The sequence below is a fragment of the Cucurbita pepo genome, chromosome LG20 (assembly GCF_002806865.2).
Source record: "Cucurbita pepo subsp. pepo cultivar mu-cu-16 chromosome LG20, ASM280686v2, whole genome shotgun sequence".
Taxonomy (NCBI): domain Eukaryota; kingdom Viridiplantae; phylum Streptophyta; class Magnoliopsida; order Cucurbitales; family Cucurbitaceae; genus Cucurbita; species Cucurbita pepo.
Genome location: NC_036657.1, coordinates 2,006,397 through 2,020,963, shown reverse-complemented (window position 1 = coordinate 2,020,963; position 14,567 = coordinate 2,006,397). Strand labels below are relative to the sequence as shown.

The following is a 14,567-nucleotide window of genomic DNA, read 5'->3' as shown; positions in this document are numbered from 1 at the left end:
TTTTTTATAATTATTTATAGTTTAAACTTAAATTTTTTAATTTAAAAAACCTCCGGCGGAAAAATGGAAATCGACTACGCACGTGAGATGTCGTTCTGCGTCAGTTAAAGATTGCTACGTTACCGTACGATGCAGCGACGTGAATGGACTTTGCACCAATCAAAACGCGCCACCTGGACAAGAAGTTCAGGATCCTCTGATCCCTAAATTCCGTCCAGGTTCAATGTATCAAATTTGATTTAAACTTCCGTTCTAAAGTTTTACAGAGCAAGAAATCACAGACGAAGAACTACATTAATTCGAAAAGCAACCGAAAGAGAGAGCAAGATTCTTTGATCCTTCATGGCGCTTGCTGCTTCTTCTGTTTCTAATTTGCTGCATTTTGCTGTTTCCTCTGATGCTAAAGGTATTGTTCACAAATGCAGTCCCACGTTTACATTATGTAGCGAAGCTGGAGATTTTTGTTAAGATCTTCTTTATGTGTTCGAATGATGCTTTGAACAGTTGCATGTTGAGTACAATGTTAATTCTTAATTGTACATATTGTTTCGATTCGCAGCTCCACGAATTGGTTCTGTTCAGCTGTTGAATTGGCCCCACGTTTTGTCTTCTGGAGTCAATTATTTACGAAGAGGATGCTGGATGAAGCCTATTAATTCGCAATCTCAACGGAATAATTTGTTTGTGCCTCTTGCGGTCAATACCCTTGCTTCTGGTAATTCTATCTAATTGTTTCTCTTTTCACCAATTAGAGTTCATTTCTGGTATTTGTGTAAAAAAAATGTTCTGGTGTGGATAATGAGGATGTTTTGGGCTTGGATCTGCAGAGGTGGTAGAGAAAGCTGAGACGGTAGACTACGATGGATTGGCTAAACACCTTGAAAATGCTTCCCCTCTGGAAATAATGGACCAAGCCCTCGAGGAATTTGGCAACGATATTGCAATTGCATTTAGGTGTGTTCTTATTCTGTCATTTGATTAAAGTGTGTCTATAGCTTTTATTATCGAACGTCACATCCCAAATGTATGAAATTTGAAATTGCTGTGCTATTCAATCTGTGGTCTGTAAGTACCACAAGATTCGTGTTTCTGGAATTTATTTATCGTGACCTAATCTTAATTGCTTCGGATTCTGCTAGTGTATTTATATCATCTCTTACGCCACCTGCGACCATTTCTTCCATTTTTCATAATCTTTTATCTACGATCAGCTGTATATGGTCGTAGAGCATAATGGAACTAATAATATTAGATTTTTGATTGTTTGATGTTCTTTCTGGATACTGAATTATAGTTTCAATGGTATTAATAATCTTCATCCTCTACATGAATTTACTAGCAAAGAATCTGGTTTCTGATTCTTGGCCAGTAAAGTTGTCAAGAATCTCCTTGTGCTCCTCTTACTAACAAAGCGTCTAACAAAAATTATCCACTGCAGTGGCGCGGAAGATGTTGCATTGATTGAATATGCTCGTTTGACTGGCCGACCATTTAGGGTGTTTAGCCTAGACACAGGGAGGTTGAATTCAGAGACATACCAATTCTTTGATGCAGTGGAGAAACATTATGGCATCCATATAGAGTATATGTTCCCAGATGCTGTTGAAGTTCAGGGTTTAGTTCGGAACAAAGGGTTGTTTTCATTCTACGAGGATGGCCATCAGGAGTGCTGTCGAGTGAGGAAGGTGAGGCCTTTGAGGAGGGCTTTAAAGGGACTCCGAGCATGGATCACCGGACAAAGGAAAGATCAATCTCCTGGAACTAGGTCTGAAATTCCTGTTGTCCAAGTTGATCCTGTTTTCGAGGGGTTGGATGGAGGCATTGGGAGCCTGATCAAGTGGAACCCAGTGGCCAACGTTGATGGTAAAGACATATGGAACTTTTTGCGGACCATGAATGTGCCTGTGAACTCTTTGCATTCTCAAGGATATGTCTCAATTGGGTGTGAGCCATGCACGAGGCCTGTCCTTCCATGGCAGCATGAAAGAGAGGGAAGATGGTGGTGGGAGGATTCCAAGGCCAAGGAATGCGGTCTTCACAAAGGAAATCTCAAACAAGGAGATATACCCCAGCTGAATGGCAATGGAAATGGAACTCCCCTGGTTAATGACATCTTCATCTCCCAAAATTTGGTGAACCTGAACAGAACAGGAATAGAAAACCTGGCCAGGCTGGGGAACCGGAAAGAACCTTGGCTTGTTGTTCTTTATGCGCCATGGTGCCAATTCTGCCAGGTAAAAATCATTTTGCACGAGAAATTTTCAGTTGATAATCGTAATGGTATCAATAAAAAGTAGAATATACATTTGTTCATCACTAATTGACATTTTTGGGCGAGTTTGTACAGGCTATGGAAGGGTCATATGTTGAATTGGGTGAGAAGTTGGCAGGGAGTGGGGTGAAAGTTGGGAAGTTCAGAGCCGACGGTGAGCAGAAGGAGTTCGCGAAAGCAGAGCTGCAGCTAGGATCGTTCCCCACAATACTCTTCTTCCCCAAACACTCATCTAAAGCAATCAAGTACCCATCAGAGAAGAGGGATGTTGACTCGTTGATGGGTTTTGTGAATGCTCTACGATGACATGTATAGATTCACATAAGCAAAAGTCAAGTCCTAAGATCCTAATACGGTCCATTAACAAAGGGAAAATACATACGGGCTCCAATCTTGTGTTGGATTCTGTACTGGCCTGAGGAAGGAAAATAACCAGTGCGATGGAAGACGAGATCAAAAATCAAAGCTTGGGCATCTTTCTGGAGCCGAGAGAGGGCATTGGGTCCTGATCTCGAAGCTCGACCATGTTCTATACCTCTGCTGTCACAAACAATGGCAGGAACATGTTCTTATGTATGTAACTCTAAACCCACCAACACAATGCCTGCTGGTTTCTGGTCACTGGCATTGAGTTTGATGCCTTGTTATTTATTATGTAACCCTGTTTTCCCAGTGATCATTATGGCCCTGCTATTGACAATTAGCAGCCTGTAACGTGAGCTTTTCGTAGTTAGTTTTGTAGCTTGAATTGTTTTTCTTCATTTGCATTGCTTCAAAATGCATGCTTTTGTATGCATACAGGCATCAGGGTATATCCAATATCATATTCCAGATCTCATGTCCTCTCTTTCTATGTTAGATTAAAAGGGAGTTTCCTCACTTTGAAATGGAAAATTGAAATTTTATTTGAGATTCTCTTACCCAACCAATGAATGAACTTTGACCCGACACAATCACATGGGTCTCTACTCCCTTTGCATGTGATTTCGTATTGTTAATTTAACTATACAAGCCACTGAACGAAATATCATTAGTTTCTGAGTATTTTCTTCTCTTTCTCACACGAATCTCCCCCACATCCTTCCTCTCTCTTCGGAGAGATTAACGTTGTCATTCAAATCGGAAAGTTTACGAGTTACATACAATCATATACAATCGTAGGCAATATCATATTATTTTAGAAAGTCAATCATAACATACTTATCGTTAAATGAACACGATTCTCCGCAATGGATTGACTTTGAGCTTCCCAAAAGGCCTCACACCAATAGAGATACTATTTCTTGATTATAAAACCATGATCATTCCCTAAATTAGCGGGATGCGAAGAAAGTACGCCTCCCCTTGATCGAGGCTCAACTCCTTTTTCTTTTGGAGTCTTGGTCATTTTTTACTATGGAGGAGGCCGACTCCTTTTCTTTTAGAGTGTTCGACATTTGAGGATTTGTCAATGTATTGGCATGGCTAAGTTTAGGGCATGACTCTGATACCATATGTTGGATGACATGGCTAAGTTTAGGGCATGACTCTGATACCATATGTTAGATGAACACGACTCTCCACAGCAGTATGATATTGTCCACTTTGCTATCATGTTTTACTTTGGCTTTCCAAAAGGTCTCATTCCAATTAAAATAGTATTTTTTATTATAAATCCATAATAATCACGGAGACTTTCATCATCCCACACAGATTTTGACGTATGAAAGAACATCCGGCCGAGCATTTCAATATCTGAGAAGGTGCAGCGTCGGTGGCGGTGTGTAGTAGTCCCCCTGAGGCCGTGACGGTGAGTTCACTGTTAAATGGCAGTATTAGAGGAATCTTGTATTATCCAACCTGCACGTGGAGAGGGGCAACCTTCGTAAATGCAGCTGGTCTTCATAATCATGACTTGTATTTTTCAACGCAATCTCGGCCATTCATTTCAACATTGCCTAACCCATTTGCGCCTTTCAAGCTGAGATTGACGGTGGATGATTGGAAGAACCATCCTCCGCATTTCACTACATCACCTACGGTTCTGAACTATAAACACTGACAACTCACAAGCCTTCCACACAGCATTCTAGGTAACATCCAAGGCGGACTTCTGCTTATTCAAAGGCAAAGCACCACAAAACAAAATTGTAGAGAGAGAGAGAGAGAGAGAGAGAGAGAGAGAGAGAGAGAGAGAGTTCGGTAGATTTAGAGATAGAGAAAGCAACCCTTTTGGTTCCTTTCTTTTCTCAATCCCTTTTTCTCCTAGATCTGTCACATTGTTCATTTCAGCTGATTTCAAGCTCCATTTTGCAATGAGGGAAAACAGAGTACTCTGTTCTCTCATAATCTTGGTTCTTTTTGCTGTTAATGAGGTTACTGCTGACAACCCATATAGGTTTTTCACGTGGAAAGTCACTTATGGTGTTATCTATCCGCTTGGAGTTAAGCAACAGGTGCTCTGTTTCTTTCACCTTGCTTCTTCAAGCTAAAAGTTCACTTTTTTTGTCTTCATTTCTCAAAAACCACTGTTTTTTCTTAATATGGCATCTTGAAAAGAATGAGTTTGGAGCTTATTGGTTGTTGTGGGGAACATTTTGCAGGCAATCTTGATTAATGGGCAGTTCCCAGGGCCTCAGATCGATGCTGTTACAAATGATAACTTGATTATCAATGTGTACAACTATCTCAAGGAGCCGTTTCTCATTTCTTGGTAACATTACTAATCATATTTATACTTTCTATCAACATAATGCTATGAAGCTTTCTGTTTGGTTCCCGGGAAACTGCATGAAAGTTTGAACCCAAATCATGGGAGTTCTCGACCTGGGATACTTCCCTTGTCTGAAACCATGGCCAACAGTCATTAATTTCCTGTCTGTTACTCTGCTGATGATGTTCATTTACTCTCATTTGAGAGTGGCAAAGGTCAAATCACTGCATCCAATGTTCTAGATCTAAGTTATAGCGCAGTAAAGTCTTGAGTTTTTGAAATGAGAGATGTTTTTTTTTGGTAAATCTTGTAAAGAAAACATCCTATTTAATCACTTTTGTCTGTCTCTTGTTCTTGTTTGGTTGCAGCTTCTTTCAAGTGTGTGCATTAAAGCAACCTTAAATGATGTTCATATTAGTCAATGACAATCTGGTCTGTTGTAATTATTTTTCTATGTGATTAAAATATTTTTCTCCACTAGCAGGTATCTTTTGGTAGATCTTAGTGTTCATATGCTAGATTTTTACATCTTTATTCATTTATTTAAGAAGCTGCTCCATATGCAGCCACATTAATGGCTAAAATAAGGCATAATTATGATCTTTGAATCTTGGTCTACATGGTGTACGGGTTTTGTTGATCTGAACTGCATTAAATCTGATGGGTCCTTTGTAAGGTGAAGAAATCGTTACGTTTGTTCCAAATTAGATATTGTCCGTTTTGTCCCGTTACATTAGAACAAAATAAGATGTTTTGGGATAAGATTCGACGATTCTGAGAGGAAATATGAGCATTTGTTGTGGATTAACTGTGCAGGAATGGGTTACAGCAGAGAAGGAACTCATGGCAAGATGGAGTTTATGGGACTACTTGTGCTATCCCTCCACTGAGGAACTTCACTTATGTTCTACAAGCAAAGGACCAAATTGGCAGTTACTTCTACTTCCCATCAACAGCATTCCACAAAGCAGCTGGAGCATTTGGAGGCATCAGAATTTGGAGCCGACCCGGAATTCCCGTTCCTTTTGCTCCTCCTGCAGGCGACTTCACCGTGCTAGCTGGTGACTGGTTCAAGACCAATCATTACGTAAGCATTCTATGCTCTAAACAAATTCTGCCTTGAACATTTGGTGCCATGAGAGCTTATTCTTAAAGTGGACAATATCATACCATTGTGGATGTCGTAGTTTCTAACATGGTATCAGAGTCGTGCCCTTAAGTTAGTCATGTCAATAGGATCCTCAAATGTCGAACAAAGAAGTTGTGAGCCTCGAAGGTTTAGTAAAAAATGACTAAAGTGTCAAACAAGGGGTGTACTTTGTTCAAGGGCTCCAGAGAAGGAGTCGAGTCTCAATTAAGGGGAGACTGTTCAAGGGCTCCATAGGCCTCAGAGGAGGCTCTATGGTGTACTTTGTTCGATGGGAGAATTGTTGAGAATTGTTGAGAGAGAAGTCTCACATCAGCTAATTAAGTGATTGATCATGGGTTTATAAGTACGGAATACATCTCCATTGGTATGAGGCCTTTTGGAGAAACCAAAAGTAATGCTACGAGAGCTTATGCTCAAAGTAAACAATATCATACCATTGTGGAGGGTCGTGATTCCTAACAGTTACAATTTCTCTTACAATGTAAATTTCTGTTGAAGCTGGTTTCTCATTCTCTCTTAGATTTTGAGACGAGTTCTGGAAAGCGGTCGTAATCTTCCATCTCCAGACGGGCTTCTAATCAACGGTCGAGGATGGAATGGATATACATTCAATGTTAATCCAGGTGAGCTGAGCATCAATATTTGCAGCTAACTCAGTCCACAAGAACACTCATTTGTTGCTGTCTGTTACCTTAATATTTGTTTTCAGGCAAGACATACAGGTTCAGAATATCAAATGTCGGTCTTTCAGCTTCCATTAACTTCAGAATTCAAGGCCATGTGATGAAACTGGTGGAGGTAGAAGGATCTCACACTCTCCAGAACACATATTCCTCTCTTGACATCCATTTGGGGCAATCCTACTCTGTCTTGGTCACTGCTGATCAGCCTCCTAAGGATTACTATGTCGTTGTTTCCTCTCGGTTTACGTCTCCGATCCTCACGACGACAGCCGTTCTTCACTACAGCAATTCATGGCAGAAAGTTTCTGGTCCAGTTCCCGGTGGCCCGACCACTGAGATCGCTTGGTCTCTCCAGCAGGCCAGATCTATCCGGTAACTTGTCAGCTCCTTATTAGCATGTCTGTTGCTTGTTAGTATAGTATTGTTTGATTTTGTGTGGCTGCATTGCTTATGGTTTCATTCTCTTGTGCAATCAGCTGGAATCTGACTGCAAGTGGACCGAGACCGAATCCGCAAGGCTCCTACCATTATGGACTGATCAAAACGAGTCGTACGATAATACTAGCGAACTCGGCCCCTGTTATTAATGGCAAGCAGAGGTTTGCTGTCAACAGTGTCTCATTTGTTCAAGCAGACACTCCATTGAAACTAGCTGACTATTTCAAGATCCCTGGAGTTTTCAATCTCAACAGCATTCCCACCACTCCCACTTGGGGAAATGCATACCTCCAGACATCTGTCATGGGTTCTAATTTTCGAGAATACGTCGAGATCGTGTTTCAAAATTGGGAAGACACCGTGCAGTCTTGGCATATTGATGGCTACTCCTTTTTTGTTGTCGGGTAAAAGCTTATTTCACCTCGTTTATTCATTTTTTCGATGAAACAAAGGATCAGTTTCTGTGAGATCCCACATTAGTTGGAGAGGAGAACAAAACATTTCTTATAAGAGTGTGAAGACCTCTCCCTAATAGACGCGTTTTAAAACTGTGAGGCTAACAACGATACGTAACGGACAATAGCGGTGGGCTTGGGCTGTTACAAATGGTATTAGAGACACTGAGCAGTGTGCCAGCGCGGATGTTGGTCCCCAAGAGGGGTGGATTGTGAGATCCCACATTGGTTGGAGAGAAGAACGAAACATTCTTTATAAGAGTGTGGAGACCTCTCTCTAGTAGATGCGTTTTAAAACCGTGAGGCTAATGACAATACGTAATGGGTCAAAGCGGACAATATATGCTAGCGGTGGGCTTGGGCTGTTACAAATGGTATTATAGTCAGACACCGGGTGGTGTGTCAGTGAGGAAGCTGGCCCCTAAGGGGGTGGATTGTGAGATCCCACATCGGTGGAGAGGAGAACGAAACATTCCTTATTAGAGTGTGGAGACCTCTCCCTAGTAGATACGTTTTAAAACCGTGGGGCTGACAATGATACGTAACGGACCAAAACGAACAATATCTGCTATAGTGGGCTTGGGCTTAGACTTGGGCCGTTACAGTTTCAGTCTCACTAACATAGAAGCTGGATTTGATCACAGGATGGATGGAGGCCAATGGACTCCTGCCAGCAGAGCTCGATACAATCTAAGAGATACCGTCGCCCGCTGCACGACTCAGGTAATTCCCACGTACAAACACGAGAGATCTAATTACTGTATGCATCTCTAAACTTAAGATGATGAACTTCAGGTGTATCCAAGGGCATGGACTGCTATCTATATGGCACTTGATAATGTAGGAATGTGGAATGTGAGATCCGAGAGTTGGGCAAGGCAGTACTTGGGACAGCAGTTCTATCTCAGGGTTTATACCTCGTCAACCTCTTTCAGAGATGAGCTCCCAATCCCCCGAAACGCTCTTCTTTGCGGGAGGGCCCGTGGTCGTCACACGAGGCCGCTCTAAGTTTCGAAATCGTATAATCTTTGTCACGAATGGGTGACATGATTCGAATTGATGATTGTTTTAGCAGATCTTAGATTAGTGTTCCTGTTGGATACAACTTATTCAAAATGCTCAACTTGAGCTCATGAGTCAATCCCATTACCTTTCCCTCCATCGGTTATTAGTTCTTGCAATCTTTGTGTATTGCTCAAACGTTTTAGCGTAATTTTGAAATGGTTAAAATTAATTGTGATGTCCCACGTTGGTTGGGGAGGAGAACAGAGTGTTAGATGAACACGACTCTCACAATAGTATGATATTGTCCACTTTGAGTATAAGCTCTCGTAGCTTTGCTTTGGGCTTTCCCAAAAGGTCTCGTACCAATGGAGAGAGTATTCCTTGATTATAAACCCATGATCATTCCCTAAAATAGTCGATGTGGAACTTTTATAAAGGTGTGGAACCTTCCACTAGTAGACGCGTTTTAAAGCCTTGAGGGGAAGCTCGAAAGGGAAAGCTCAAAAAGGACAATATCTGCTAGCGGTGGATCTGGGCCGTTACAAATTGTATCAGAGCCAGACACCGGACGATGTGCCAGCCTTCTCATTGTTTCTCGAAGGGGGTAGATATGAGGCGGTGTGCCAGTAAGGACGCTGGCCCCAAAGGGGGATGGATTTGGGGGCAGTCCCACATCGATTAGAGGAAGAAAAGAGTGCCAACGAGGACGCTGGACCCTGAAGGGAGGTGGATTGTGATGTCTCACATTGGTTGGGGAGGAGAATAAACCACCAATAATGGCGTGGAAACCTTCCCCTAGTAGACGCGTTTTAAAGCCTTGAGGGAAAACCCGAAAGGGAAAGTCCAAAGAAGACAATATCAGCTAGCAGTGGATCTGGGCCGTTACATTAATGATGTGTAACGGCTCTTCATAATCAAGTTCCGAGCCGATACTCTTAATTAAAATCACTTTTGAAATATTCGAAGTCATTAAAAGTTTAAATCAAAATTAGTTATAAGAGTTGGTAGGCCTATTTGGTTATGTTGACTAAATTGGTTGAATTTCAACGTTCCACATTCCATATTATTTTTCAACACCTAATTGCATTAATCTTACTATATGAATATAAATACAAATTAAAAAGGCAAATATCAATTAACATTTGTTTTAGTCAAAAGCAATTTGATACCATCAAACAATTTGTTGTCAAATTAGATCTAAACGTGCCCCGACATTCTCTGCAACATGTTCACGTTAACTACTACTCACTTCTAAGAATGAAGACTATCCCTATAAGCTGACACGAGTCATCCTAGTATGCTTTGTCCAGAGGTCACAGAACATATAATTGCTCTAAAAAAAGCACACTTAATTCAAAGTTCCTATGATTGAGCTATTGAAAACGAAGGTGCACATTGTTGGTATAAGTACTGACTTTCAATTCTTTTAAACATTTCTTAGTCCTCCTATCTTCAAGATCAATTAGATATAGTCTTGATTCATTCATGTACCTCTCATTTATTCGCGTCGACCGTCGTTTGAACACCTAATAAATGATATATTCAAACTACATTAGCTTTGAGGTTATCCAATACCATACACTTCCTTGGTCTTGATATATATATATATATATATATATATAAAAGGCATATCTAGAAGATAATATTCTGAGAGAGAGTTGCCTAAGTGGGAGTAGTTCATGCTCCATTCATGAAAAGCAATGGAAGCAGGTTAAGCTAAACATCCCATTGGCTAATAATCAATTTTCAAACACATATTTCAATTTTGTACGCTAATTCCATAAAATGTTTTTTTTTTTTTAGAAGATAAGTACTCATTTAAAAATAGAGATAAAAATAAAAAACATAATTATAATTTATGTTTAAAACATTTGTATAATATATCATATCATAAATATTTATATTTGTCTGGACTAATATAAATGGGTGAGGATTATTGGGTGTAAGTCCCACATTGGTACGAGACATTTTGGAGAAGCCCAAAACAAAGCCACGAGAGCTTATGCTCAAAGTGGACAATATCATATCATTGTGGAGAGTCGTGTTCATCTAACATCACGGGTTTATAATCAAGGAATACTCTCTCCATTGGTATAAGAACTTTTGGGGAAGCCCAAAGCAAAGCTTATGTTCAAAGTGGACAATATCATTGGGGAGAATCGTGATTTCTGACATAAATATCCATTTTAAAATTTAAATTCAAAAACATTTTCAATTTAATTATTATTATTATTATTTTTTTTTTTTTTTATGAAAAGTCATGCAATAATACATTAATAGATTACATTTTTAGGTGTGTGTTGGAGAGCACTATAATTTATCAATGCAGCCAAGATTTGATGAAAAAGATACATATTTTTTCAAAGTCTCTTCATTCATGCATTGACATTGAAGTTTTTGCTTTTAAAATAATAAATAAAATTCATTTTAAATTATTTCGAGTCCAACGTCTCATTAAATTAAAAGAAAAAATTAAACGAGGTTTAAATATAACTCAATAAATAAAATATTTATTATTTTTACGTATTAATTTTGATTGAAATAATAAAAATGCATGGGATATGTTACATTAAAGTATGGGAAGTTGGTTATTTCACGTGACCTAAGAGCTTGTGTGTCGCGGTGTAAATATTTCGATGCGACGTAATAAAAATTCACTTAGTATAAATATATAAATATAATTCATATTAAAAAGAATAATAAAGTAGAATGACAGACTGGACTTTATTATAAAACTTTATTATAAAATAAATCACATGGGTTTCTTGCTTGAAGCTCCGATTATGGGTGACAATGCCAATATATATTTCATTACCCCTTTTTTCTATCGATTCTGTCACCTACTCCACCATCTTCCAAATTTAATTATTTAATTATTATTTCCATTTTTTAATTAAACACATTTAGTTAAATGACACCTGTCTTATGAAACCACTGAAATTTTTAATATTCTACACTTAGGGATACTAATTTTGTGTACTTAATAATATCCTTAAATTAAAAAAATATATAAAAATATTTTGAAAGATATTTTTTAAGCAAAGTATAAACTTTATAAATTAATGTTATTATCATATATTTATAAATTAAATATATATATTTATTATTAGTTTGATTTTTTTTTTTTAATTTAATGATAATTTAATATGAGACTATAGTAGTAGGGAGCTTGTGCTTGATCTGTTTCATTTTATTTATATTTGTGTTACTTTAGCATAAAGAAAGTATGTATTTGATAAAGTATTTCATTAAATACATGCTTTTTTGATAATATATTATACATTTTGTTATTTGAAAAATAAAATATAAATTATGATTTGAAAAATTATTTTAAAAACTATTGTTGCTTTATATTCTAAAAGGGGTAAGTACAAGAATCAAAACAGCTACCAAATTTGTGATTTTGACCATATTTAGATGAAGAAACATGGGAAACCAGTTCATACTTTCAATTTATGTAATGAAGGGACAAATACTTGGTAGAAATTGATTAGGTCCGTTTCAGATTCATGTCCCATCGAGAGAAAGAGTTTTAGCTCGATGTGTCTGAACCCTCAAACCATCTTGACCTCGACTAAGTCTAGAAAGCGATCACTTGGGTAACTTGAATTACTTTAATTACTTTAATTGGACTTGCTAATCAAGGGCTTAAACCTTAATCAAACCAAAATAACAATCTAATGATTGACAACTTGCATCAATGTTTAGGCTGGTTTCTTGGAGTTTCGATCACCGAGAAAGCGGGACCTAACAACCCTTTTCGGAGATGTTTCCTCCAAGCCAAGACCCTTCATTTTACCTTTCCCACTTAGGAACAGAAGGAAACCCTCCCTCGGGAAAAGGTGTACTCCTCCCGAGCAATTTCGATAAAAACTTCGACTTATCTAACAATATGTTTGAATTTTATCCTTCAATTTTTTTTTTTTTAATATAACAAAAGATTTACTTAATTAAAGAGTTCATAATTGTGAATTTTTTTATTGAATATTATAGGAAGAAAGAAAGCAAGAATTTTGTTAATATTTTTGAATAGAGGTAAGAATGAAATTATTCCCATAGATTTGAGATGTTTTTGAAAGAGAAGGTGAGGTAAAGGAAGATGGTGGTAGGTAGCGCAGCACTATAGTAAATTGAAGTTAGGAGTGAGTGAGACAGGACAGTAAAGGGGAAAGAGGGTGCGGCTTCCTGTTTATAAGGCACAGACAACCAGCTCAATCCATGCAACTTCTCTCCTAGTGTTGTATCTGGGGAGCAGTAATTATGGCCAATTTTTGTTTCAGATTTCTCTGTCTTGTTCTTCTTGTTTTGGGTCGATTTAGTTTTGGGTATGGAGGTGACACCGGGTGGGGATTTAACAATGAGGAATCCTGCCGGTATTGGCGGGGGTGCGGAAGCTTCTTTGGGTGGCCGGTTCACAAGGGTTCAGCCGGAGGTGGGGTTGGGTCTGGCCATGGTGAGGGTTATGGAGCTGGGTTTGGTGTAGGTAGTCATGGTGGTAGTGGTGGTGGCGGTGGGGGAGGGTATGGAGGAGGTGGGTCTGAAGAAGGGTCTGGTCATGGTAGTGGATATGGAGCTGGCGGTGGTGGTGGGGTTGGAGGAGGTGGAGGAGGAGGTGGTGGAGGCGGCGGCGGCGGCGGTGGTGGTAGTAATGGTTACGGGCAAGGAATGGGATACGGTGCAGGATTTGGGTTTGGTGGCGGAGGGGGTGGCGGAGGAGGTGGTGGCGGCGGTGGTGGTGGGAATTCTGTTCGGGGAGGGGAGGCGTATGGACATGGAAGTGGGTTTGGGGGAGGTGGTGGTATTGGTGGCGGTGGAGCTGGAGGGGGAGGCGGCGGCGGTAGTGGAGGTACAAATGGAGGAAATGGCTACGGTAGTGGATTTGGCGGTGGCGTAGGTATTGGAGGAAGCGGCAGTGGCGGCGGCGGCGGAGGAGGAGGAGGAGGAGGAGAAAGTGGCCAAAATGGAGGATATGGGAAAGGGGAGGGCGGTGGTTTTGGAGGCGGAGAAGGGTTTACAAATAGCGTTGGCGGCGGCGGTGGGAAGGGCGGACAAGGCATGGGGATGGGATTCGGGATGGGGTTCGGGATGGGCGTTGGGTTTGGAATGGGAAACACCAACAATGGAGCCGATGAGTCCAACGGTCAACCTCAAGCTAAACCCACCAATGCCAAACCTTAGACACCTTTTACCATTACCATTGCCATTGCCATGCAGCCTAAGATATACAAAATTTGTAATCTTGACAAGCCATTATTTTTCATGCATTTACCATATTATATATTGTTTCCATATTAAGTTCTAAGCTCCATGTTTAAAATCTTTATCATAAAATACTATTTCAATTTTTAAACTCAGTCTATCTATTTTAGTATTGAGTAATAATTCAAGATTTTCCTGACAAAGAACGTGAAATCTCACATCAATCATAGAATACAACGAAACATTCTAAGGGTGTAGATATGTAACAGGCAAAAGTAGACAATATCTGCTAATAATGAACTTGGATCATTACCGCGAGAACACTAGGCCCCCAAAAAGAAGGTGAATTGTGAGATCAATGACAATACATAACCGATCAAAACAAATAATATGGACTAGAGTCAGCCTAAGCTCTTACATGAACATTTAGATTATTCTGTCTAGTTCAAGAAAAAAAATACATTTTGAATTTAAACGTCAAAACAACGTTTAAAAAAAAACATATTCTGACAAACCAATTAATTTTTTTTTATTGAAATTTTAGACCAAACATTTTTTTTTTTGAACTAAAACAATATTTTTCCTTTTATTCATGAACAATTACTTTTAAAAAAAACATTCTTAAAAAAATTTAGCAAATATTTAATATAAATATTATAAAGTCAAATCATTT

The 14,567-nt window shown here is 39.2% G+C and overlaps 3 protein-coding genes across 3 annotated transcripts; all 3 read left to right on the top strand.

Moving 5' to 3' along the window:
* The first annotated feature begins 236 nt into the window (after positions 1-236).
* On the top strand, positions 237-3,110 carry LOC111783406 (5'-adenylylsulfate reductase 3, chloroplastic-like). Its single transcript, XM_023664330.1, has 5 exons — positions 237-406; positions 560-715; positions 828-954; positions 1,439-2,234; positions 2,348-3,110. Exons 1-5 carry the CDS (start codon positions 343-345, stop codon positions 2,576-2,578), a joined length of 1,374 nt encoding a protein of 457 aa, XP_023520098.1. The 5' UTR covers positions 237-342; the 3' UTR covers positions 2,579-3,110.
* A 1,308-nt stretch (positions 3,111-4,418) lies between these two features.
* Positions 4,419-8,851, top strand: LOC111782712 (L-ascorbate oxidase homolog). Its single transcript, XM_023663507.1, has 8 exons — positions 4,419-4,707; positions 4,855-4,964; positions 5,781-6,051; positions 6,635-6,737; positions 6,824-7,169; positions 7,274-7,639; positions 8,335-8,413; positions 8,486-8,851. The coding sequence occupies exons 1-8, from the start codon at positions 4,567-4,569 to the stop codon at positions 8,696-8,698; spliced, it is 1,629 nt and encodes a 542-aa protein (XP_023519275.1). The 5' UTR covers positions 4,419-4,566; the 3' UTR covers positions 8,699-8,851.
* A 4,104-nt stretch (positions 8,852-12,955) lies between these two features.
* On the top strand, positions 12,956-13,873 carry LOC111783511 (glycine-rich cell wall structural protein 1-like). Its single transcript, XM_023664438.1, has 2 exons — positions 12,956-13,280; positions 13,377-13,873. The coding sequence occupies exons 1-2, from the start codon at positions 12,956-12,958 to the stop codon at positions 13,871-13,873; spliced, it is 822 nt and encodes a 273-aa protein (XP_023520206.1).
* Positions 13,874-14,567: the final 694 nt, after the last annotated feature.